Source organism: Geotrypetes seraphini, chromosome 4 (genome assembly GCF_902459505.1).
Source record: "Geotrypetes seraphini chromosome 4, aGeoSer1.1, whole genome shotgun sequence".
Classification (NCBI taxonomy): Eukaryota; Metazoa; Chordata; class Amphibia; order Gymnophiona; family Dermophiidae; genus Geotrypetes; species Geotrypetes seraphini.
This window is the reverse complement of record NC_047087.1, coordinates 210361831-210387617: the sequence shown is the minus strand read 5'-3', so window position 1 is coordinate 210387617 and position 25787 is coordinate 210361831. Positions and strand designations below refer to the sequence as shown.

The 25787-nt window shown below is 40.3% G+C and overlaps 3 protein-coding genes across 6 annotated transcripts in view; 2 read left to right on the top strand and 1 right to left on the bottom strand.

The window, feature by feature from the left end:
- Window positions 1-856: 856 nt before the first annotated feature.
- Window positions 857-25787, top strand: part of LOC117359853 (hornerin-like) — a 153108-nt gene continuing 128177 nt past the window's right edge. For 2 of the 4 annotated variants that reach the window (XM_033943236.1, XM_033943235.1), the window contains exon 1: window positions 857-1005. The gene's annotated coding sequence lies outside the window, so the exon portion shown is untranslated. Of the gene's footprint in view, window positions 2043-13077; window positions 13274-25787 lie in introns of all 4 variants that reach the window. The other 2 variants (XM_033943233.1, XM_033943234.1) reach the window with 2 other exon arrangements.
- Window positions 2765-13098, bottom strand: LOC117359852 (hornerin-like). Its single transcript, XM_033943232.1, has 11 exons — window positions 12953-13098; window positions 10349-10462; window positions 10121-10231; window positions 9886-9999; window positions 9655-9762; window positions 9151-9261; window positions 8540-8653; window positions 8313-8426; window positions 8084-8194; window positions 5604-5714; window positions 2765-2900 (listed from the first exon to the last, which is right to left on the bottom strand). The coding sequence occupies exons 1-11, from the start codon at window positions 13056-13058 to the stop codon at window positions 2845-2847; spliced, it is 1170 nt and encodes a 389-aa protein (XP_033799123.1). The 5' UTR covers window positions 13059-13098; the 3' UTR covers window positions 2765-2844.
- The window catches only part of LOC117359856 (hornerin-like), a 74449-nt gene continuing 55627 nt past the window's right edge, over window positions 6966-25787 (top strand). Inside the window, exon 1 of the mRNA XM_033943239.1 lies at window positions 6966-7015. The gene's annotated coding sequence lies outside the window, so the exon portion shown is untranslated. The remainder of the gene's footprint in view (window positions 7016-25787) is intronic.

Below are 25787 nucleotides of genomic sequence, written 5' to 3'. Positions count from 1 at the left end.
AAAGAAGTGCAGCAAGTTCATCAAGCAAAATCTTCCTTTGCTGAAGCCGTGCTAGCTGGTCCTTATCATATTGTGTCCGTCAAGGTGATCAATGATGCGGTCCTTTATCAGCGTTTCAACCATCTTTCCCAGTACCAAGGTCAGGCTCACCAGCCTGTAGTTAACTGGATCGCCCCTCGAACCTTTCTTGAACATCGGCATAACATTTACCACCTTCAAGTCTTCTGGAATCCTTCCTGATTCGATTGACAGATTGGCTATTAGTTAATGCAGTTCAGCTATAACCCCTTTCAGTTCCTTGATTACCTCGGATGGATGCCATCCGGTCCCGGGAATTTATCTGCCTGCATACCTATTCTAGGTGGACCGTCCACCATGTCAGTTTCCCGTCTTTGTTTCTTTGCACTGAATATTATGACTGTTCAGACCTTTTAGTCAGCCCTGACACACAAGAAAGAAGAGAAACAGTGCTTCCAAGCCAGAGGAGGAAGCAAGCTGATAGTAGGAAGCAGTATAAGTAGTGTGACCATATGGCTCCAGAAAAAAGGGGACGGATTGAGACATCCAGGTTTTACTTCCATTGAAAGCAATGGAAGTAAGGAGAACAGATTGAGACATCTTGGTTGCTTTCAATGGAAGTAAAACTCAGATGTCTCAATCCGTCCCCTTTTTTCTGGAGCCATATGGTCACTCTATGTATAAGCTACCCAGAGCTGCCTATCCACCATTTCAGCCTGGGTAGAGCCCTTTTAGCAAAGAGAAGGAAAATCTCCTGATCAACCACTAGGGGAGCCAGTGGGAGCTTAAACCTGCTTCCACCTCAGCTAGGTTTGGGTGTGGTTCTAACAAATTTAAGCCTAGCCTGCAGAAGTTAGCCAGAGCAGTGGCTGAAAAAAGCTCTCCAGCCAAAGCAGCGGGTCCAGGCAGAAGACCCCATGGAATGGCAGGGTCCTGATGAATCCCAGACACCAGAGCCACGTGCAGGAGTTTAAAGAATAGACATTGGTGAGCCAGAGCCAGTTCCTGCCCTACCTGAAGAAATGGAGATAAACCTATGCACAGTGGGCAAGTAGCCATTTTTGAGGGGTTTTTTTCTCTTTGCCTTTGAAAGAAAAACTGAGTCCGGTGTGTTTTTGTTTTGTGGTATTTGCTAAAACCTTTTAATACTGTTGGAAAGACTTGTGCTCCTAGCAGTGTTCCATTTTTGCTGTTAGCAGGAAATTGTTTCTTTTGAGGGGTTTTTTTTTTGTTGTTGTTGTTAACCAAAAGCCTTATAGTGTTTTGGTATTGCTGGGGATTGCATAAGTCTGGGGGATGTGCATGCTGTGACATTTCTTTGATGGATTCTTTTTCTTATTTGCTACCTGAAAAAAAAAAGTGATATAAGCTGCACAGCAACTTTAGGCCACACCATTAGCTCTGAGGAGCAAAACACATGCCAAAGCTAGTAGGAGGCAGGCACTGAGATTATGAACTGTTTGACTTTATTGAGAATTTGTTTGTTTGAGAATATATGCAAGGACCTGGTGAAGATGACTGAATGTGGACTACTGAAGTCCAGGTACCTTACTGGGTTGTGACCTTTATGCTAGCCCCCAAAAAACTCAGTGCTAGTGTTTGGACTTTTCTGTTGTGAATTTATTTTTTGTTTTACTGACAATTTGTTCCTGGGCCTGCTTAGACTGTGGAAGCAGCCTAGAAAGAACCAAAGTTTGTGGGACTTGCAAGAGGCTTGGCTGAATGTTTAGAAGCCAGAGTTATTTTGTTTTTTCTTTTTGTTGTCTGTTGGCAGAGCAATGAGGCCTGCTTAGCAAACTTACCTGAAAGCCTGAGCCTTTGGAAAGGGGATAAAATAAAACTGAACTCATCCTTTAAAAACCAGAACTGATTTAGAGTTGTTTTTTACTGTTTGAATTTTGTGTTGAAGCTGATTCGTGCAGTTTTGACGCTTTTACCCTGAAGGGCCATTCTCCCTCTAGAGTGGCGCTCATATGTCGGCCTAGTCACCCATCCCGGCATTATAACTACCCAGCGGAGGCCAGGTAGGTGACAATATTGAACTTAATCTATTGCTATATTCTGATTAAAGGGTATGGGTATATTTCATTTGCTAACATATAAAATGTGTGAAGGAAAAAATATTTGAAGTAAAAATTATTGGGGATTAAATATGTAAAATACGCCTCTAAGTGAGGGTGCTGCAAAGTGTTCAGCCCAGCCAAGAACAGAATGACATGGATTTGGTTCAATGATAAAACATACAATTTTGTTTCTGCAATTTGGCACTTAACAAAATAAGATACCATTCTTTTCAGCTACAATAGCAAAATAATGCTCAGAATTTAGGAAGTTGATTGGTTAGGCTGAGATCTTTTCAGCACCCCCCTCATATGTTCTTTAACTTGTTCATTCATACTTGGAATGTAATTTGCAAATAATAACAAAATACTGTGAGTTTTCATAGGCATGTGTCAGATTTCTGTTTGAAGATAGACATTAATAACCATCTATAAAGACAGCTGGTCTGTAGGTGATTCACTCCCAAAGATTTACTACATTTGTATGACTAAGACTGTTGTGAAACCAACAGACCCAAGGTCAGGGGTTTAAAAATATAAAGGTTTGTATAAAGAGATGTGCAGACAAATATGATACGCTTCAATCATTAGGATTGCTTTATTATTTCAGGAAAACTGTGTGGATTGAACAATGGAATTTTGATGACAAGATATTGTTTGGTATTAACATTAAAGACTAATCTTTTGAAATCTGAATAATTGCCAATTTAAACAAAGAGGATAACATGCTTGATTCTGATTTGTGGAAAGTTTCAGTGTTGCCTTTTTACTTCTTTGATCCGCCTGTGCATTGCTTCTGCTGGTCTGGGTTTTGACATCCACCTAGAAAATGAAACAGAATATTGGTGCATACTCCCAAATACTTCTTTCCAAATAGGGATACTTATAAATACTGTATATTCTGGTTAATTATTTATTACTATTTAAATGACAACATCCGATACTATTTACTCATTTATTTCATGAGCCATAAACATGGGAAGAACCCTTGACCTGAGAGATAAGCACAGAATCACCTGCTAAAAATTGTGGAGCAGTAAAAAATTATAAATGCAAAAGCTGTCTCTTATTTTAGCTCTGTTATGGTACTGCATTAGTCATCAATAAAAACTGTTTTTAAAAAAATAAAGTTTAAAATGTCTCTTGAATTTATGAGGTCACAAAAGTCAAGTACAGTGATACCTTGGAATCCAAACTTAATCTGTTCCGGAACCCCGTTCGATTTCCAAAGCGTTCGAGTTCCAAGACAATTTTTCCCATTGAAAATAATAGAAACTGGATTAATCCGTTCCTGGGTCTCACAAACTCAAATTTTAACAGGAAATACACTGGATTGTAAGGTAAAATATTAACAAATATTCCAAAGCAGCATTCAGATTCGGGGGCACAAACACACACATACAATGTGCAGGGTGTTCGGATTCCAAGACAAAATTTACTACAAAAAAAAGTTCAGATTCCAAGTCGTTCAAGTTCTGGGGCGTTCAGATTCTGAGGTACCACTGTATCTCTGAATATTAGAAGACACCATTGAAAAAGAGAATTTCTCATCTGACAACTCCTTTAGTGCTTTTCACAATCTATATGGATCATTGAAGCTCTCACTTCCTATGAGCATTGGAGCATTTACTTTGTAAAGTTCTCAGCTCAACGAACAAAGGTGGGACAGTCTCCATCAAGGGCTATACACAGGGCTCCTTTTACTAAGCTGTTCTAGCGGTTTTAGCGCGCGCTTAGCACGTGCTACAATGCTGCGTGCGCTAGATGCTATCACCTTAGAGCTGGCGTTAGTATTTTCTGCGTAGCGCGGGGGTTAACGTGCGCTAATCAGTGCGCGCTAAAAATGCTACCACAGCTTAATAAAAGGAGCCCTTAGTCCATCGATTTTTCTACTTTTTTTATTACATATTTTTGTGATGGAACAAAAAAAGTGGAAACCTTCCATCCATTGTGTGGCAGCGGCCAAAGAAGCATACAAGATGCTAGGAATTATTTTAAAAAGGGATGGTAAACAAGACTAAGAATGTTATAATGCCTCTGTATCGCTCAATTGGGCAACCTCACTTTGAGTATTGCATTCATTTCAGGTCTCCTTATATTTAAAAAGATATAGCTGCACTAGAAAAGGTTCAAAGAAGAGTGACCAAGATGATAAAGAGGATGGAAAGAGGTTAGGGCTCTTCAGCTTGGAAAAGAGATGGCTGAGGGGAGATTTGATTGAAGTCTACAAAATCCTGAGTGGTGTAGAATGGGTACAAGTGGATCGATTTATTTATTTTTACTGCATCAAGATTTACAAGGACTAGGAAACATTCAAAGTTAAAGAGTAATACTTTTACAACCAATAGGAGGAAATATTTTTTCACTCAGAGAATAGTTAAGCTCTGGAACGTGTTGCCAGAGGATGTGGTAAGAGCGGTTAATGTAGCTAGTTTTAAAAAAGGTTTGGACAAGTTCCTAAAGTCCATAGTTTGCTGTTGAGATAGACATGGGGGAAGCCACTGCTTGCCCTGGATTGGTAGCATGGAATGCGGCTATTATTTGGGTTTTTGCCAGGTACTTGTGACTTGGATTGGCCTCCATGAAGATGGGATACTGGGCTAGATTGACCATTGGTCTGACCGAGAAAGGCTATTCTTATGTTCTTATGCTCCAACTTTGTTGGTTGGGCTGAGAACTTTTCAGTGCCCCTCCCCCCATATTTATGTGTTCAGAATTTAATTGTTTGAAGTTGTAATATACTAGAAAATGAATGTAAACTTGTAAATTCAGCCACTGAAACTCTAAAAGCGGAAAATTTATCAGGCTGTTTAAAGCTATAACCATCATGACTTGTCCTAAAAAATAATCTAATTTATGTAATAATCTAATAATCTAACACAAGATTAGTATGGTAACTGCAGTGTAACTACTAAGAAGGGACAAAGAAATCAATTATATGCAAAATATCTCATTACTATGGAAATTCCATAATGTAGCTTGAACTGGATACCATATGTAATGTTAAAACTGGGAAAAGCATGAGTTATTTTGCCTTCTCAGAACCACTGGCTTTCAAATTGCAGTCCAATGTTCCTGGTCCACTTCTTAAAGGAGTTAGATACAATTACCTTATTGTCCCCTTCTACTTGAATTGGTTATTTTTCTGAATAATAAATATGGAGATGGAGACTGTGTCTGAATTCAAGACAGCTTGGGATAGGTGCATGGGATCTCTTAGAGAGGAAGAGATAATGGTTACTGTGGATGGGCACACTGAATAGGCCATTTGGCCTTTATCTGACATCATGTTTCTTTTATTTTGGAATGAATCAAAATCTATACCCTGTGGTACTGTGATATCTGATCATGATATCTTCCATCATAGCTACCCTTGGAAGATCAACTTGACTCATGATACACAAAATACAATAGGAGAAAATATGATTTTAAGATACTTAAATCTTGAGTGAAATTAAACACAATTACATTGTCATTTATAGGAACATTTTCTAAGAAAAATTGTTCTAATGCATTAAATCTTACGTCCAGAGACTTGATTATTCTGTTGACTGGAGCCAACTCCAACTTGAGAGCTCTGGGAGCTCTGACTTGACTGTCCTACACAGCTACTGCCCTGGACAGAGGTAGATGTTTCTGATAAAATAGAATAAAACAGAAGGTGTTTGATTCAGTGTTGTATTGCACCTGAGTTTGCTGCTCATTTGCAACTTTTTATATGATAGCCAAGTATACATAACTATAATCCTTGATCAAAATCAATAAATTTCAAATTATTTGGACCCTCAATTTACATTTAACCTAAAACTAAACAGAATGTTTCACTGATCGTTCACAGTTGTGTCTCCCTTCATGCTGTTCAAAGAACCTGAAACTATAGTTCTGAATTAAACCACAATTTCTTACATAGCAATGTCTTCACCATATCATTTGATAATTGATCAAACTTCTGTTATGAAAATATGTCATTAAGAATAGACTCTGAACCATTAATCTTGAGTGAAATTAAATAAATTGACATTTTGTCAAGATCAGAAGCATTTTTTTCTAGCACTGATATGAGGGTGGTTTGAAAACTTTGGTTCAAAACCAAGTTAAACAATGTAGTCTCCATCGAGGGCTACACACTTAAGGGTCCTTTTACAAAGGTGCGCTAAGCGTTTTAGCACGCGCTAGAATACCGCACGCGCTAAACGCTAACGCCACCATAGAGCTTGCATTAGTATTTTTCATTTAGCATGTGGTTAGCGCACGCTAAAAACGCTAACGCATCTTAGTAAAAGGAGCCCTTAGTCCAGAGTTTCTAGTTTTTTCATAATGTAGGAATTATAGCTTATAAGAAAACTGGAAACTCGCTCAACTAAAAGTATAGCTCTCGATGGAGACTACATTGTTTAAATTGCGTTTTTTTTTTACCAAACTTTTCATACCCTTGTATATTTTCAGTTTATTTATGCAGACTGTGACAAGGATCCTGCCAGCCCCACAGAGGACAGGAGGGAAGAGCCAGTATATCCTAATAGAGACTGATGTGAGAATTGGGAAATAACTCCCAACCTAGGAAAAATCCTATAAGCAGTCCTGGCTTTAAGGAATCCAAAAGCTTGGTCTGTTCCCACTAGTGCAGGACTCTGTTCTGTGCCTGCTCGAGGGAGGTGGGACTACCTGCAGAGAATCCCTCTTGTGAGCTTTTCTGGTCAGAAGGGAAGGAGGCACAGCTGAGAGAGGAAGCACATCAAGGCATGTATGGAAGGCAGCTTCCCCAGTGGAGCCTGGCCCTGAAAGATACAGCTCGCCTGGAGAAGGGGTAGATTGGGACATGGAAGAGCTGGCAAATACAGAGTCTAGTCAGACTACAGGAGAATTAAAGGGAGAAAGTCCTATGGATTGGTCTCAGGACTTTGCTTTACTAAGCCCAGCAGAGGAGCCAATGGTCTGTGAGTAAGGCTACTGAGCTGTGGAGTTTACTTTTTTTTAAAGCTTTTTTTCTTCTTATTGCCTTGCAATAAGACTTGTGCTTGAGGCTTTATTGTGGGTGTGGCAAGCCTATTGGTTGGACTGTGCATCAGAAACAGTGTTTGTTTCCATGAATGTTTGCTACTACATTTTGACCTGTGCCATTTAGGATTTTCCAACAAGGTCCATGCTAAGAAAAGAAGGGAAATAAGCCTTTTTATTTTTTTTTTTTTTGGGGGGGGGGGTTGAGCAGCCAAACATCTGAGGGAATAGGCTACCGTTCCTGCCTGATTGAGGAGCCTGGTTCCTCTTAAACAGGTTAACAACTAGAACCAGAACCAGTGCTACAGGAAAGGAAAAATTTTGTTTTTCTGTAGGTTTGGATTTAAAGTGTGAAAAAGCAGTGCATGTTTTTGGAGGCTGCCAGCAGCCAGAAAGAAGAGTTTTTCTTTTATTTAAAGAACTGTTTGGGATAGGACTGTTTGTACCAAGGGGAGAGCTTTTAATTTTGAATGGGTTTGATTTTTGAATTTTTTTTTCCCCACATGCTGTGCTGAAGAACAGTGGGGGTTGGGGTTAACACCCTGGAAAACAAGAAAGGGCTGAGGGTGAAGTAAGCACTCTGCCAGGCTAAAGAGTGAATTTAAACTTTGGAGCTACAACTAGATATGCACCAAAACTTAATTGTAAAGGAAATATTTAAATTATGACCTTTTTACCGCCCATTTACAAACATGTGAAAGCATTTTTTTAGTGCTGTCCAATACGCCGAATGCTCTGTGCTTCACCCAATGCTCATAGAGTTTCCATGAGCATTGGGAGCAAGGCAGAGCATTCAGCATGCCAGCCGGTGTTATACATTGCTTTCACATTTTTATAAAATGGGGGATGAGGGGTAGTCTTTATTGAAATTAAATAAAATTGTCAGTAATAGAATTATATATTATTGTATTAAATCATTTTTAATGTTTATGAATGCAAAAATAGCATAGCTTTTTAAAAAGAAACAGTTTCTATGGAAAAAGTGGTTGTAATAAATTAAAACTTACGTTCAGAGACTTTATTCTTTTGGCAGGAGTTATTTACTGAAACCTGGGAGCTCTGTGAGCTCTGACTCTGCTGTCCTCCACAGCCACTTCCATGAACTGAAGTAGATGATTCTGAAGATATAGAACCAAAAAGGGTCTATGATTCTATGAATGTCAACATCTTTAATGATTAATCAATAATTTAAAAATAGATTTTATAGAAAAAGTATTGCAATGAAACAAAACTTACGTTCAGACACTTGACCTTTCTGTTGGGAGGAGTTATTTACTACAACCTGTGAACTCTGGGCGCTCTGGCTCTGCTGTCCTCCACAGCCACTGCCTTGACCAGATGTAGATGTTTCTGAAGAGAGAAAACAGAAAAGGAACTATATAGAACAGAAAGGGAACTAAAGATCAATCAATAACCTTTATATAGTTTCTAAGGCAAAAGTATTGCAATGAAACAAAACTTACGTCCAGACACTTGACCTTTCTGTTGGGAGGAGTTATTTACTACAACCTGTGAACTCTGTGAGCTCTGGCTCTTCTGTCCTCCACAGCCACTTCCCTGAACAGATGTAGATGTTTCTGAAGATATAGAACAGAAAAAGGAACTATGATTCACCGAATGTAAAACTCTCTCTAAAGATCAATTAATCATTTTTTTTTAATAGTTTCTAAATAAAACCAGTGGTGGAGTAAGGGGGAATGAGGGGCAGACCACCCTGGTGCCATCTAGATGGGTTACTGGCACCTCTCCTCTGACCCCGCTCCTTCCTGCCGTATGTGTGCTTTCCCTTCACATTGCCATATCTTTAGCTCTTCATCAGCACAAGCAGCAGTTCCAACCTGCTCCTTGCGATGGCCTTGAGTCTCCCTCTGACATCACTTCTGGATCATGGGACCAGGAAATGACATCAGAGAAAGAGCTGAATCCACACTTGGCAGCAAATTGGAGATGCTACTCATGCTGGGGAAGGTAAAGAGGCATGGGAGAAAGGTGGGGGTATGCATGTGCAGTCCCACGTGCTTCCCACTCTTGTTAAACCAGTGAGTAAAACATATTGGAATGAAACAAAGCTTACGTTCAGACACTTGACCTTTCTGTTGGGAGGAGTTATTCACTACAACCTGAGAACTTTGAGAGCTCTGACTCTCCTGTCCTCCGCAGCTACTGCCCTGACCAAATGATGTTTCTGAAGAGAGAAGAGAAAAAGAACTGTAATAATAATAATTTTTATTTTTATATACTGCCTAACCAGCAGTTCATAGCGGTTTACACAAGAGGTACTCAGCATACATTATAATAATATCACACATAATAAAATTCTAAGTAACTAATACAAGTATTAAAACTAATAAATAAGGAAAACACAATATAATTGAAATAGGTATAGATAAAAAGATTAAAAGTACATTATAGCTACATGATAATATGAAAATCAATAATGTATATTATATTGTTTAAATGGGTTTTAAGATCTTTTCGAAACTGATAGTAAGAAATGGAGAAACAAGAAGACTGTAAACATATCTAAAGATAAATCAATAATTTTTAGTTTCTATGAATAAAATATTGCAAAACTTACGCCCAGACACTTGACCTTTCTGTTGGCTGGAACCAGCTACAACCTGAGAACTCTGTGAGCTCTGACTCCCCTGTCCACAGCTACTACCCTGGCTAAATGTGGATGTTTCTGATGATACAGAAGAGAAAAGGAACTACTGTATGATTCTATGAATGTAAACATCTCTAAAGATCAATCAATAAATTTGAAAAAGTTTCTACAGAAAAAGTATTACAATGAAACAAAACTTACGTTCAGACACTTGACCTTTCTGTTGGGAGGAGTTATTCACTACAACCTGTGAACTCTGTGAACTCTGGCTCTGCTGTCCTCCACAGCCACTGCCCTGACCAGATGAAGATGTTTCTGAAGATATAGAACAGAAAAAGGAACTATGATTCACTGAATGTAAAGATCTCTAAAGATCAATCAATATATTTTTTTAAATAGTTATAAGTAAAACAAATTTCAATGAAACAAAACTTACGTCCAGACACTTGACCTTTCTGTTGGCTGGAACCAGTAACAACCTGAGAGCTCTGTGAACTTTGACTCCCCTGTCCTCCACAGCCACTAACCTGGCTAGTTGTGGATGTTTCTGATGATATAGAACAGAAAACATTTATGATTCCAGGAATGAAAACATGCCTAATGATCATACAGGGATTTTTAAATAGTTTCTAAGGAAAAAGTATTGCAATGAAATAAAACTTACGCCCAGATGCTTGGCCTTTCTGTTGGCTGGAGTTATTCACTACGACCTGAGAGCTCTGTGAGCTTTGACTCCCCTGTCCTCCACAGGCATTGTTCTGGCTAGTTGAAGATGTTTCTGTAATATAGAATAGAATAGAATATAGACTGCCTTTGCATTACTGCTTATATTTTTATTTTACTACGACTACTATTTAAAATTTATAAAGCACTACCAGACACACGCAGTGCTTTATAACAAATATGCAAGAGACAATTTCTGCTTGAAAGAGCTTACAATCTAATTAAGACAGGCATCGGACAAAGGTTTTTATATGTTCTTTAGGTGAGGAAATATAAGGGACTAAAGCTAGGCGAGTAAAAAAGGAATGGTAATAGATGGGTGCCTTACAAGTTGGGAGGGTAGGACATAAATGCAGTTTCAAAAATAAAAAATAGGCTTTTAGAGACGGGGCCTGACGCACTGAGTTACGTAGGATGTTTCAGGCAAGACAGAAGTGACAGTGTCAGAAGTTGGTAGTAGAGGAGAAGGACATCTACAAGAGAGACTCACCTGATGAATGGAGCTTCAGTGATGGAGTATAGGGAGAGATGAAGGAGGAAAGATGCATAGGAGCTGCAGAATGAATACACTTGTAGGTCTGTAAAAGGAGATTGAAATTTATGCGGCATTGGGCAGAGAGCCAGTGAAGTGATTTGAGGAGAGGGGTAATGTGAGTATAATGACACTGGTGGAATACGAGGCATGCAGCAGAATTTAGAACAGAATGAAGGGGATTGAGAGGGCTTAGCGGAAAACCTGTGAGAAGCAGATTACAGTAATCCAGGCGAGAGGTGACGAAAGCTTGAATGAGGGTTTTGGCGGTATGCTCAGAAAAGAGAGGTTTTAGCAATACTGCAGAGAATGAAATGACAAGTTTTGGCAGTCTTAATTACTTTGTTAATTGTGGACGTAAATAGTAAATGTTTTTTTTTTTTTTTGAGGGAATTGTAAACTGATGTTTAAGATATTTCTGTTAAATCTCCAATTGTTTGGCGATGTAAATTTGAAAATTAATAAAAAATAAAGTGAAAAAAAAAGAAGTTTTTGCAGCCTGTTGGATATGTGAAGAGAAGGAAAGAGAAAAGTCCAAGATGACTCCTAGGTTTCGAGCCAAAGAGACAGGGTGGATGAGAGTGTTATCTACCAAGATGGAGAATGGAGAAAGGGAAGAGGCAGGTTTAGGAGGAAAGATAAGGAGTTCAGTCTTGGTCATGTTTAATTTTAGATGATGGTGAGACATCCTGGTGGCAATGTCAGACAGGCAGGCTGATACTCGGGCCTGGATTTCCATAGAAATTTCAAGCGTTGAGAGAGAAATTTGCGAGTCATCAGAGCAAAGGTGGTACTGGAAGTCATAGGAGGAGATTAGGGCACCAAGGGAAGAAGTGTAGGTGGAGAAAAAGATAGGATCCAGGACAGAACTCCGAGGTACGCCAACCAATAGTAGAATGGCAGTGGAGGAGAATCCTCCAGAGCTTATGATAAAAATGCTAAATGTTTTCTGGCTTATTTTATTGTAATCCACTTTCATTGTCTTAGGCTGAAAAAGCAGAGAAGAGATGTGAATGTATGCAATGGTCTTTCATTCACAATTGTCTGGAGATTCCTCCCCTCTGCTTCCTCTCCTCTTCTCTGAAAATTTAACTTTTCTATATAAACAAGCCATTATAACTACATTCTTTGGACAGAAAATGTAGACTTTAACTGGATAATTGCCCCATGTACCATAGCTAGATTGTGAGCCTGGGAAGGTACTTAAGAGTATGTGATCACTATTTAATATCTTTTTTTTTTTAATCTTTATTCATTTTTAAACTTATAATAAGTGTGATAACATATCCATACAAATAACGATAAATATATCACTTAATAATCAACAATGATACATATAATATTCTCTTATCTCCCCCCTCCCCACCCTTATCTATCATATAATCAATACTTATACAACATGTAACAATAAAAGTACCCTCCCTCCCACCCCATAATTAAACTTGTAAATTTAAGGGAAACAAGATTTTTCTAATCATTACAATACTTTGGCCTTTTATTTTTTTTCAATATCAAATGTGGGATATAGGAGGGGCCGCTGAAAATTTCTCAGCCAAACCAAGAAGAGAATGATATGGACCCATGAAATATACAAGTTTTTTGGAGACTTAATTTCAATGATATGAATTAAAACAAAAAGTGTCAACACAAGTGTGGAATAACATTCATGGCTCCATATCATTCTCCTCTTGGTTGGGCTGAGAACTTTTCATGGGCTCCTTGTATTTGCTAAGTTAAGATAAAATATAAGATAATATGTGTCACTATTTGATAGAAAGCTATATTATCCTTCCATCTCAGAGGTTACCCTGATTTGCTGAATCTATGCTTTCAAACAGAATCTGGGTTTCCTAACTAGTAGTGTATTGTCCTGGTACAGGGCCATTGATTTAGGACTATGTCATTAAGGATATGCTTAAAAATGACATATGACCCTTTATTTTAGGAAAATAATTGCAAACTTTGTCAGGATTACAAGCAACAATTATTATATTATAATGAAATATAACTTACGATTATAGTCTTGTCCTTTATTTTGACATGAGTTGTTTCCTTGATTCTGTTGGCTTGATGACTGCTGATTGCACTGTCCTGCACCATTACCACCCTTGGCAGACATGTTTGTCTCTCTCTCTTAGTTCAATGCAGAACAATGAGAATGGATCTGTGAATTTTTGATCTTGTCTTTGTGAATAAGCCATTTATATACACAAGAAGAGCTCCTCCCCATGCCACATCAGCATCTTAAATGCTTTAGTGAATTCATTGATGAGTAAATAGGAATTCAGCAACACCCAATTAATTATGACGATTCTTTTCGTTTTTGGCCTAAAGGTAAGGTGTACATCTCCCAATGCAATCTTCCTATTTGTTTATTTAATGACTCAGAGACATGTTTAAGATATACATTGAAACATAAAAACTTAGAAAATAATAGCAGATAAAGACCATGGGCCTGAAATGGACACTGTGGGAAGCAGCCTGGTATCTCTCATGGTTATTGGTGAATCCAGAAATTTAATGCTGGTTCATAACTAGTAAAAAAAAACATTGAATTTCAGGGGGGAGGGGGTCTTGACAACTAGAAATATAACTGGTTAAGTTTATATTCATCAGCTGGCCTGCTAAGATATAATGTCCAAAGATAAACCTGCTCTTCCTTGTCAGTTAAATAGTGCTGAATATTGGGTGGCATATGACCTATCTAGTCTGTCTATTCATACCATCTACTATTTTTGTCTCTCCCTTACAATTTCTATTTATGTTATCACTATTAAGCCTTTAAAAACATTTAACCCCCTCCCTTTTTAATAAGCTGTGGTAGAGGTTTCTACTGTGGCCCTGAACATTAACCACCTCTTCTACAAAGCCGCACTAGCGGCTGCTGCGTGGTAATGGCCTCAAAGTCCATAGAGATTTAAAGGGCTTCGGGGCTGTTGTCACGTGGCAGCCAATTGTGCGGCTTTGTAAAAGAGGGAGTAAATGCTCCAACCCTCATAGAATTCCTATGAGCGTCAGAGCAGCGTTGGAACATTTAGTGCTCCGGTCCGTGGTAGAAACCTCTACCACAGTTTAGTAAAAGAGGTCTTGCGTTAGAAATAAAATACATAAACAGTTTCTCAAGTGTTTTTTTACATACATTTCATCAAATATTATTTACAATTGTGTTTTGTCAAATTTCAAGTTCATTAAAAGCTTGTTATACCGCCAAATCAGGCTTCAAGGTGGTTTACATCTAAATTAAAATATTAAAAATAACGAAAGGGTATAACATTATTCCTAGTATAACAAAAGGCATAAAACCAAGCATAAGTATATACAAAATTAATACAGAGATAAACAGCAAGGAAGGAAAACATACAGAAAACAATAGGAACAGGGGGAGAACTACAATGTATTAAAGTACAGAAAGGAGAAGGGAAGCAACGAGAGGGAGGGGAGAATTGAAAATTGAAAGCTGAAAGGATTGAAGGGTGGGGGAGACGTCCTTAAGAGGACGGTTAGAGCCCAAAGGCATCTTAGAACAGAAAGGTTTTCAGCTTTAATTTGAAGTGATTTAGGGTTGTTTCATCTCTTAAATGGGCTGGGGTAAAGTTCCAAAGTGAAGGAGCAGTAACTGAAAAGTTATTATTACGCATGGTGCTTATGTATCTTAAGGATGGTATGGAAAACAGGTTTTGTGATATAGAACAGAGAGTTCTTTGGGGAGTGTAAGGTAGCAATATTTTATTGATGAAATCTGGTTGTCAGGAAGTTTTGAGTTTTGAAAGTTAATAGGATTTTGTATGTTATTTGGTTTTCAACAGGTAGCCAATGGGCTTTGATTAGCAATGGGGGGTCACATGGTCAAATTTTATTCTCTCCCTTGCAGGCTCTCCACACTGTCCCTCCCCCCCCTTCCCTGCCCTGTCCTCTGCCACTGGAATCCCATGTGGTCCAGAGCAGGGCCAGATTAACCAATAGTCCAAGTAGGCATGTGCCTAGGGCCTGAAGTTGTCAGGGGGGCCCGATGAAACAGAGGACTCGGTTTGTTTGTTTTTTTCCCCTTGGCAACTCGGGGCCCCCCAGGAAAGATCAGCAGCGCTGGGCCCCCTCTCCCGGGACTTCGACACCACTGTCCACCCCCGGCATTGCCATCAACCAACCTGAATAAGTGATATTGGAAGGGGTGGATTGGCAGATTCAAAGAGTTGCTGCAAGTTTCCGCAATGACTGCGTCTGCTGGCTCTGCTCAGGGAAGAGGTAAGTGATATCGGAGGGGTTGGACCGGCAGACGTAGTCATTGCGAGACCTTGGAGCAACTCTTTGCTGTTTCCCTAGCCACCTACCGGGTTAGCTGCCATTTATAGAATCGGACCCAAAAAGTGCAGAAGCATAAAAATGACAAGCCTTGGTCAGTCTCCAACCGTAAACGTGAATAAGCATTCTGACAGATAGAAAAAACGGATGATTAAGGTTCTATCGGTGCATAAGGGGGGAAAAAAGCAACAAAACTTGCAAAAATAAAAATAAAAAAGAGGACATAACTCCTTAAAGAATCAGGCTGTCAAAAAAAAGAGAGAAATAATTAGCTATATGCAATGACAATGAAGAATTTTTTAGTTTTTGCAGAAACCATAAATAGATCAAACAACATTTTGGGAGAAGTGAACATAAAGCTATGAATGAAAGGCTGATAACTGAAGCATTGGATAGTGAATCACAGACAAGTTGGTTCACAGTCAGCATTAAAAAATCAGGTTAAACTGACAAATGCACATTCTGAAGCACAAAACAGGAAACAATTATGTGTCATCACTGTGCGTAATATGGTGAAGTGAGAAGGCCTGTATACAGAAAGGGAAATTAACATACCATAACTCATCCATTTATGGAAATGCATAAAATGATATAACTATGTGATATGAGAAAGACTTGGGTCATGACCCTGACAGAATTGTGAAGAATGAAAAAGTGTTGATCACCTCAGATATTCCCATTTCTACCAATAATAAGCTTGATGTAAGAAAGCTAAACATTATGGTATGAGAATAAAAATTATACAGCTAGTACCAAATGACTATTCTGTGCTATACGTATGTGGAGAAAAATAAGATTGTTAAATAAAGAATTGCAATCAGAAATCAAGAAAATGTGGCAGGAAGATCTAAACATAGGCAAAAAGTGTCAAGAAAAGTGTGGAATAACTTGTAAAATTCATGGCTCCAATTAAATTTCATGGCTCCAATTGTCCAATTCTTTTGAGCATCAAGAAATTTCAAGGTACACCATGATATTTTTCCTATAGTTATTAGGCTCTCTTTGATACAATGCAAGTGCTGAGAAAACTCAACGGTATATCTGAGAGTTTGAGTTTCATTCCAGTCAAGAAATACCAAACTTATTTGGCAACATTATGTATTCTGCAACTACTTACTGCCACAAGTCAGGAGTTTTGCTGGAGTACTGAGGAAGAAGGGAATATTCTATATTAAAACCCTAAGCGCACATGCGCACTTAGGGTTTCGTGATCTCAGCCACCGTGCTGTGTCTGTCCATGCCGAATTTGATTTCCGGCGTGTGGGGCGGCTTGCAACGGCAATTTCAGTGCCGGTTTGACTCCTGCATTGCCGGGACGCCTCTTCTCACCCCTAGACCAGCAAACGCAGCAGCTGCGGGGCTTTTGCTAGGTTGGCCCACTTGGATAATGCGAAGTGGACTGGCCTAGCAAAAGTCCCAAGGCTGCAAGGGGCTAGCGGATGCTGGAGAGGGGGATAAGGGAAAGGAGAAGGCCTACTGCTGGACAGGGGGATCAGCTAAGAGGTTTCTACTGGACCGGGGGGGGGTGTAAAAGGGAGAAGGCCTACTGCTGGACAGGGGGAGCAGGGAAGAGGTGCTGCTGGACAGGGGGGCGTAAAAGGAAGGGAGAAGGGTTGCTGCTGGACAGGGGGAGCAGGGAAGGGGTGTTATTGGACAGGGGGGAGGTAAAAGGAAGGGAGAAGGGCTACTGCTGGACAGGGGGAGCAGGCAAGGGGTGGTGGTGAACAGCCGAGGAAAGAAAGAGAGAAAAAGAAAGAAAGAAGACAGACAGAAAGTGGCCAAGAAGAGAGAGAGAAAGAAAGACAGACACACATATCTATTCTAGCACCCGTTAATGTAACAGGCTTAAGGACTAGTTCTATTATAAAATTGGAATCAAGAATGGGAGACAGAGATCCAATTTCCATTTTGCCCTCTTCTTCCCATACCCAAATTAAGCAATGAAATGACATCTATAAAAATGTTAAGGACCAGGTGGTGAGATACAGGGAGTGTATTTAAATTTTAGCAAAACCTTTGACAGTGTTCCACACAGGCATCTAATAAATAGAATACCAAAGAAATTGGCCCTAAAGTGATGGACTAGGTCAGGAGCTGGTTCAGTTGAAGGCAACAGAGGATAGTGATCAATGGACATCACTCTGAGAAAAGAGATATTACCAGTGGTGTGCCTCAAAGTTTGGTTCTTGGACCTATTTTTAAAAATGTTGTTGTTATTGATATTGCTGAAGGGCTGTCGGGTAAGATTTGCCTCTTTGCGGATGATACCAAAATCTGCAATATATTCTACATCCTTGCAGGTGTGAATAAGATGGGAAAGGACCTAGTGAAGCTTGAAGAATGGTCTGAAATTTGGCAGCTAAAAGTTAATGCTAAGAAATGCAAGGTCATACATTTGGGCTCCAAAAACCTTAGGAAATAGTACCATTTATGGGATGAAGAACTTTTGTACACAAAAGAGGAATGGCACTTGGGTGTGATAGTGTGTGATGATCTAAAGGTGGCCAAATAGGTTGAAAAGGATGCTATGGTGCCAGTAGATAAAGGAGGCACTGATGCCCCTGTATATACTCCAGTGAGACCTAATTTAGAATATTGTATACAATTCTGGAGACCGCACCTTCAAAAAGATAAACAGGATGGAATCAGTCCAGAGGAAGGCTACTAAAATAGTTGGTGGTCTTCATCATAAGGCATATGGAGCAGACTTAAAGATCTTAATATGTATACTTTGGAGGAAAGGTGAGAGAGGGGAGTTATGATTTAGATACATTGTGTATTTAAAAAAACCAACCCGAAAGAATCAACCCCCCAAACAAATGTCACATAAATAAAAGAATGTGCTAGCAGTTTTATAATTATCATATCCAATCACATTTAAAAAAAAATAAAGTTGGCTCAAAATTCAAAGGATATAAGAGAGCTACGCTATGCCAACCAAACATGTTATTTTATGCTTTAAATCTCTGAAACAACTGCCTCTAGGAACATCTACATGCAGGTTGTACAAAAGTACATTAAAGGCATGCTTACTTTTTTATACATATACAGCCACATAATTGTATAAGAGCAATGCATAGAAACCATGGAGCTATTGGTTCATCAAAACTTGACCACAGAATTATTCAAACATTTTGGAACACAGGTAAATAGAAATTTTATTTTTGGATCAAAAAAAATTGTTCCTTAGAACTATTAAGAACATAAGAAACGCATTCACCAGATCAAACCCTAGGTTCATTGTTTATTGTTTATTCAGATTTTTGATTAAACGCTTTTTCGAAACTACAAAGCGTTGAACACGGTTTAAAATATCATTTAAACAAATTTAACAATTAAGACATATCTTTATATAAAAAAATTACTAGACTGACGGCAATTACATACAGGGTAATTACGGACCCGAAGGCCCCTAAACACAAATGGGAAGGGGGGGGGGAGAAATACAATTGATATAGAAAATGTGAGAAACATTTATGGTAAACACAAAAGGGACTGGGAAAATGAATGTAAAAAACAAGAATAGGTTAATCTCTAAGTTTCAATTAATTAATTAAAAGCATCTTTAAAAAGAAAGCACTTTAAATTGTTTTTAAAATTTTTTAATTTTTTTTCCATTTTTAAGTCTAAAGGAAGAGTATTCCAGATCATAGGGGCTGTCACAGAGAAAATGGAGGTGCGACGAGTCCGGCGACCCGCACATGCGGAGGCCAAGCTAGGTGCTCCCTGATGGAGACCTTGATTACCCGTATCTCTCAATGTGATTTGCAAGAAGATGTGAATCCAACTTGCGCTTGAATCCTAGAATGGTAGTCTCCATCACAACCTCCTCCGGGAGAGCATTCCAAGCGTCCACCACTCGTTGTGCAAAACAGAACTTCCTGACATTTGTTCTGAGCCTGCTGCCCCTCAGTTTCAGTCAATGACCTCTTGTCCGTGTCACATTTGAGAAAGTGAATAACGATGTTTCTTGGTCTATTTTGTCGAATCCTTTTAATATTTTAAAAGTCTATCATATCCCCTCACAGCCTCCTCTTTTCGAGGGTGAACAGTCCCAGTATTCCTAGGCGTTCCTTGTAGCTCAAATTTTCCATACCTTTTACTAGTTTTGTGGCTCGCCTCTGCACCCTCTCCAGCAGGGTTATATCTTTCTTTAGGTATGGAGACCAGTGTTGGACACAGTATTCCAAGTGTGGTCTGACCATTGCTCTTTAAAGCGGCATTATAATGTCCGCTGATCTACTCGTGATCCCCTTCTTTATCATGCCCAACATCCTGTTTGCTTTCTTTGCCGCTGCCGCGCATTGAGCCGACGGCTTCAGGTTCCTGTCTATCAGAACCCCCAAGTCCCTTTCTTTTTGGCTTTTGCCTGTTACGCCTAACATTTTATATTCATGTTCCTTGTTTTTCCTGCCCAAGTGCATCACTTTGCACTTTTCTATGTTAAACTTCATCTGCCATTTGTCCGCCCATTTCTCCAGCTGGTTCAGATCCTCCTGAAGATCCTTGCAGTCCCTTAGTGAGCCAACTGCCCGACATAGTTTTGTGTCATCTGCAAACTTGATTATATTAGTTGTTGTTTCCTCTTCCAGGTCATTTATAAAGATATTGAACAAGATGGGCCCAAGAACTGAGCCCTGGGGCACGCCACTAGTCACCATCTCCCAGTCCGAGAATTTCCCATTTATGCTTACCCTCTGCATTCTGTTTGCAAGCCATTTGCCAATCCATCTGAGTACGTCTCCATCAATTCCGTGACTTAGTAGTTTCTTCATGAGTCTTGCGTGTGGAACCTTGTCGAACGCTTTCTGGAAGTCCAAGTAAATTATATCCACCGGGTCTCCGCTATTGATTTTCTTGTTCACTATCTCAAAAAATTGAAGTAAATTCGTCAAACATGACTTCCCCTTCCTGAAGCCGTGTTGACTAGCTCTCATTAGGTCTTGCTTTTCCAGGTGTTGCACTATGCTATCCTTAATTAGCGCTTCAACCATCTTCCCAGGAACTGACGTAAGACTCACAGGTCTATAGTTGCCCGGTTCTCCTCTCGATCCTTTTTGACAATGTGATGTATATTTTTTTATGATCCATCACAACTAAGGGCTCCTTTTACTAAGGTGCACTAGCTGTTTTAGCACGTGCTTAGCGTGCGCTACAATGCCCCGTGTGCTAAACGCTAACGCCTCTATAGAGCTTTCGTTAGTATTTTTCGTTTAGCGTGTGGTTTGCACATGCTAAAAATGCTAGCACATCTTAGTATAAGGAGCCCTAACTTTCTTTCTGATTGATAAAAGCCCCATTTCTTCTTCTTCTGACATAGGGGTTAAGGTATCTCTACTCCAGGGTTTATAGCTGTTGTCTGATATTCTATTATTGTTTGGGGAGTGTTAACATCTTGCTTCCAAATATTTATTTTTCTTTAATTATCCCTAATAATTTTGTTCTTCCCAATTGTGGACTTCAATTGTAGAGCCACATAAAGAACCACCCAGACCTCCCTTAGTCACTATGCAGTAATGGCTATAAGTCCTATGCTCTCAAATCATAGTACATGCATTGGCAGATAGCACCAATTAGTTGACAAATTTTACAATATAGTAAGAATCTGGTCAGCTGGTAATTTAAAGGCAGATGATTGCCATGTCCTTGGCTTTGAACTTATTTTTCCCAATATTCAACCTTCAGTAGTCAGTTTGGCACAGAATAATACTGAAGAATATAAATTTGGTTTCTTCAGTCGGGCCACAAAAGAGTTATATAGCCTCAACTCAATATTGGGTCACTTACAATTTTTTGAAGTCGCTCGGAGAAAGGAAAGGTGAGTAGTGGAATCCCTCAGGGTTCGGTGCTGAGGCTGATCCTGTTCAATATGTTTGTGAGTGACATTGCTGAAGGGTTAGAAGGAAAGGTTTGCCTTTTTGCTGATGATACCAAGATTTATAACAGAGTAGACACCGAGGAGAGAGTGGGAAAAATGAAAAAGGATGGTCTAATATCTGGCAACTAAAATTCAATGCAAAGAAATGGAGAGTAATACATTTGGGGATTAATAATCAGAAGGAGCCATATATGCTGGGAGATGAGAGGGTGATAGTATCCGAAGATCTAAAGGCAAAAAAACAGTGCGACAAGGTGGTGGCTGCCGCCAGAAGGATGATGGGCTGTATAAAGAGAGATGTAACCAGTAGAAGAACAAAGGTGTTGATGCCCTTGTACAGGTCGTTGGTGAGGCCCCACTTGGAGTACTGTGTTCAGTTTTGGAGATCGTATCTAGCGAAGGACACAAAAAGGCTTGAAGCGGTCCAAAGGAGGGCAACGAAAATGATAGGAGGTTTGCACCAACAGGTGTATGAGGAAGACTGAAAGCCCTGAATATGTATACCTTAGAGGAAAGGATGGACAGGGGAGATATGAACCAAAACTCCGCTTCTAAGTCTGAGGTAAGTACCCTTACTGCAAAAGAACTGCTAGGAGACACTTTAACTCAAATGGGGGGCTCTCTACAAGAGCTTAGTAAACATAAAGAGTGGAGAGCTATGTATGTTAACGCACACAGCCTAGGGAATAAATTTCTAGAACTGGAAACAGAAATAGTTAATGCAGACCTTGACGTAGTAGCAATATCAGAAACATGGTTCACAGACTCTCATGGGTGGGATATAACTATACCAGGATACAACCTGCTTCGCCAAGACAGAGAGGGTAAGTTGGGAGGTGGGGTAGCACTCTGCATCAAAGAGAACATCAAGACAACCAGGATCACGGATGTCAAGTATACTGGGGAATCCATCTGGGTAAACCTGGCCAGAGGCGGAGAAAAATGCCTGTATCTTGGTGTGTTATACAGACTTCCAAGACAATCGGAGGACAAGGACGAAGAATTAATTGAAGACATTGAGAATATCACCTTACGGGGAGACGTTGTTCTGTTAGGAGACTTCAACATGCCTGATGTAGACTGGAACACACTCTCAGCGACAACTTGTGATAGCAGGAGGATATTAACGTCCATGAAGGGAGTACGGCTCAAACAAATGGTACTGGAGCCCACTAGGGCCCAGGCCATCCTGGACCTGGTACTTACTAACGGAGAAAGCATCTCGGAGGTCTCGGTGGGAGAAACGCTAGCCACCAGTGACCATAACATGGTATGGTTTAACCTTAAGAAAGGCTTTCCTAGATCACAAACAAAAACAAGGGTACTCGATTTCCGGGGCACTGACTTCGCACGCATGGGAGATTTCGTCCATCAGACGCTACAGGTTCAAGAAGTAACTGATAATGTGGAAGCTATGTAGTCAACCTTGAAATCGACCCTTCATGAGGCAACTATCCGCTACATAAAATCGGTGACTAAACAACAAAGAAAAAAGAAACCCCAATGGTTCACTGATGAGGTCTCGTACCTCGTCAAGGAGAAGAAAAGAGCATTTCTCTCATACAAACGCACAGGGGAAAAAGAAGCAAACATTGAATACAGGAAAAAGTCTGCAGCGGTCAAAACAGCAGTCAGGGAGGCCAAACTTCGAACGGAAGAAACTCTAGCGAAGAACATTAAGAAAGGGGACAAATCGTTCTTCAGGTACATTAGCGACAGGAAAAAGAACGCAAACAGGATAGTACGCCTTAGAACGCCAGACAGGAATTATGTGGAAACAGATACCGATAAAGCCAAACTACTGAATGATTACTTCTGTTCAGTCTTTACCTGCGAGGCACCAGGGCACGGGCCACAGCTGGAAGCAAAGCAAAGCATGGAAGACCCATTTCAGAATTTTGAGTTCACACCAGCTGATGTTTACGGAGAACTGTCAAGACTCAAGGTGAACAAAGCCATGGGACCGGACAATTTGCACCCAAGAGTGCTCAGAGAGCTATGCGATGTTCTGGCGCAACCGTTAGCCATGCTCTTCAATCTCTCCCTAAATACGGGGACAGTCCCCCTGGACTGGAAAACAGCTAACGTCATTCCTCTGCACAAAAAAGGGTTGCAGAGCAGAAGCTGCGAATTACAGACCAGTGAGTCTCACATCAATAGTGTGTAAACTCATGGAAACTCTACTTAAAGGTAAATTAGACACGATATTGGATGAAGGGATTCTAAGGAATCCCTGTCAACATGGATTCACTAGGGGCAGGTCATGCCAATCCAATCTTATCAGCTTCTTTGATTGGGTGACAGGAAAGCTAGACTCGGGAGAGTCTCTGGACATAGTATACTTGGATTTCAGTAAAGCTTTTGACAGTGTCCCACACCATAGACTATTAAACAAGATGAAATCGATGGGGTTAGGTGAGAAACTAACTGCATGGGTCAATGATTGGCTGAGTGGAAGACTTCAGAGGGTGGTGGTCAACGGCACCCTCTCTGAGACATCGGAGGTGACTAGCGGAGTGCCGCAGGGCTCTGTACTGGGACCGTCCCTTTTCAACATATTCATAAGGGACTTGACCCAAGGGCTTCAAGGTAAAATAGCACTGTTCGCCGACGCCGCCAAACTGTGTAATATAGTAAGGGAAAGCAATCTCAAGGATAGTATGACGCAGGATCTGATCACGTTGGAGAACTGGTCCTCGACATGGCAGCTGGGCTTCAACGCTAAGAAGTGTAAGGTCATGCATCTCGGCAGCAGAAATCCATGCAGAACATACACCTTGAATGGAGAAACACTAGCTAAGATTTCAGAAGAACGGGACTTGGGAGTAATCATCAGTGCAGACATGAAGGCTGCCAAACAAGTAGAGAAGGCCTCATCCAAGGCAAGGCAAATGATGGGATGTATCAATAGAAGCTTTGTCAGCCGCAAACCTGAAGTCATAATGCCACTTTACAGAACCATGGTGAGACCTCATCTGGAATATTGTGTGCAATTCTGGAAGCCACATTACCGTAAAGATGTGCTTCGAGCTGAGTCGGTCCAGCGGATGGCCACTAGGATGGTCTCCGGACTCAAGGGTCTCTCGTACGAGGAAAGACTGGGCAGATTGCAGCTCTATACTCTAGAGGAGCGCAGGGAAAGGGGTGACATGATAGAGACGTTTAAGTACGTCACAGGTCTTGTTGTGGTGGAAAACGACATATTCTTTCCCAAGGGACCCTCGGTCATAAGGGGGCACCCGCTCAAACTCAGAGGAGGGAAATTTAGTGGTGACACCAGGAAGGATTTCTTCACAGAAAGGGTGGTAGATCACTGGAACAAACTTCCGGTGCAGGTGATCAAGGCCACCAGCGTGCTCGACTTTAAGAATAAATGGGACATCCATGTGGGATCCCTACGAGGGTCGAGTTAAGGAACTAGGTCATTAGCACTCAGACTTAATGGGGTGGGTCAGTAGAGTGGGCAGACTTGATGGGCTGTGGCCCTTTTCTGCCGTCATCTTCTATGTTTCTATGTTTCTATGATGTTCAAATACTTGAAAGATATTAACGCAAAACAAAATCTTTTCCAGAGAAAGGAAAATAATAACACCAGAGGACATAATTTGAGGTTGAGGGGTGTTAGACTCATGAGCAATGTAAAGAAATTATTCTTTACAGAGAGGGTGATGGATGCCTGGATTGCGCTCCTGAGAGAGGTGGTGGAGATGAAAATGGTGACTGAGTTCATGTAACTTATATTGTCTATCTCCTCCTCTCATATGCAAAGCTTCTTTATCTATGCAGAAACATCTTAAATCACTTTGGATTTTTTAACTCGGCACTTTGAAACCAAGAGGACTGAATACAACAGTAGATTGGTGCTTGTTTTTCAGATTTTTGATTTTTGACATTTAAAGAATCTATAATAGTTTTTAACTTGAGGTTTAGGAAGTGGAATTTTTTTAGACGCATGCGCTCAAAGTAAAAAGCAAAAAGTGACATCAGCTATAGAGAGCTTTAAAGCGCATGCGTGGCGTTTGTTAGTTGCCAGCACCATTTTTTCACTGCATAATCAAGCAGGGTAACACAGTGAGTATCTGCGGGTTTATTGTTATAATTATTTGAGATAGAAAGTAGTAGAATGAACTATAACATTTTTATGCTTGCAGTTTAATTTGAAGACCCCTGAAGAAGCCGATGAGCAGGCGAAACGGGGCCTGTAGGGTTATTAGTCGCAAGGAGCAACGAGGAGCAGTAGCAATAAAATACTTTTCTGTGGTATAACCAAAGTGATTTGAATATTATATATACAGTGGTACCTTGGTTTACGAGCATAATTTGTTCCAGGAGCATGCTTGTAAGCCAAAGCACTCGTATATCAAAACAAAGTTCCCCATAGGCCACAATGTATAAACTCAAACAATTCGTTCCACAACCAAGGTTTGCTATGGTGGCCCAGGGGTGGGTACCTGCAGCCCTTGCAGCGTGGTGGCTTCCTTCCCTCCCCATGCGACTGCCCTCCCGTTTCAGCCGATGACTCTGCTGTCCACCAGCGCCTCCTGGCTTCCGATTCAAGCCAGCTACCATCCTCCAGAAGCATGCGCAGGACCTCTCAACTCCCTAGTCAAGCTGGCTGCCGCTCCAGTAACACGCGCACCACGTACAAGCATGCAGGACATCATTGTCCAA

Excerpts from the sequence above, each read along its gene's own strand:
- LOC117359852 (XM_033943232.1), bottom strand. The coding sequence starts at position 13,058 with ATGTCTGCCAAGGGTGGTAATGGTGCAGGACAGTGCAATCAGCAGTCA. Across the intron at positions 10,000-10,120 it reads GAAAGGTCAAGTGTCTGGAC|AAACATCTTCATCTGGTCAG; the intron begins GTAAGTTTTGTT and ends CTATATCTTCAG. Across the intron at positions 8,427-8,539 it reads GAAAGGTCAAGTGTCTGGAC|AAACATCTACATCTGGTCAA; the intron begins GTAAGTTTTGTT and ends TTCTCTCTTCAG.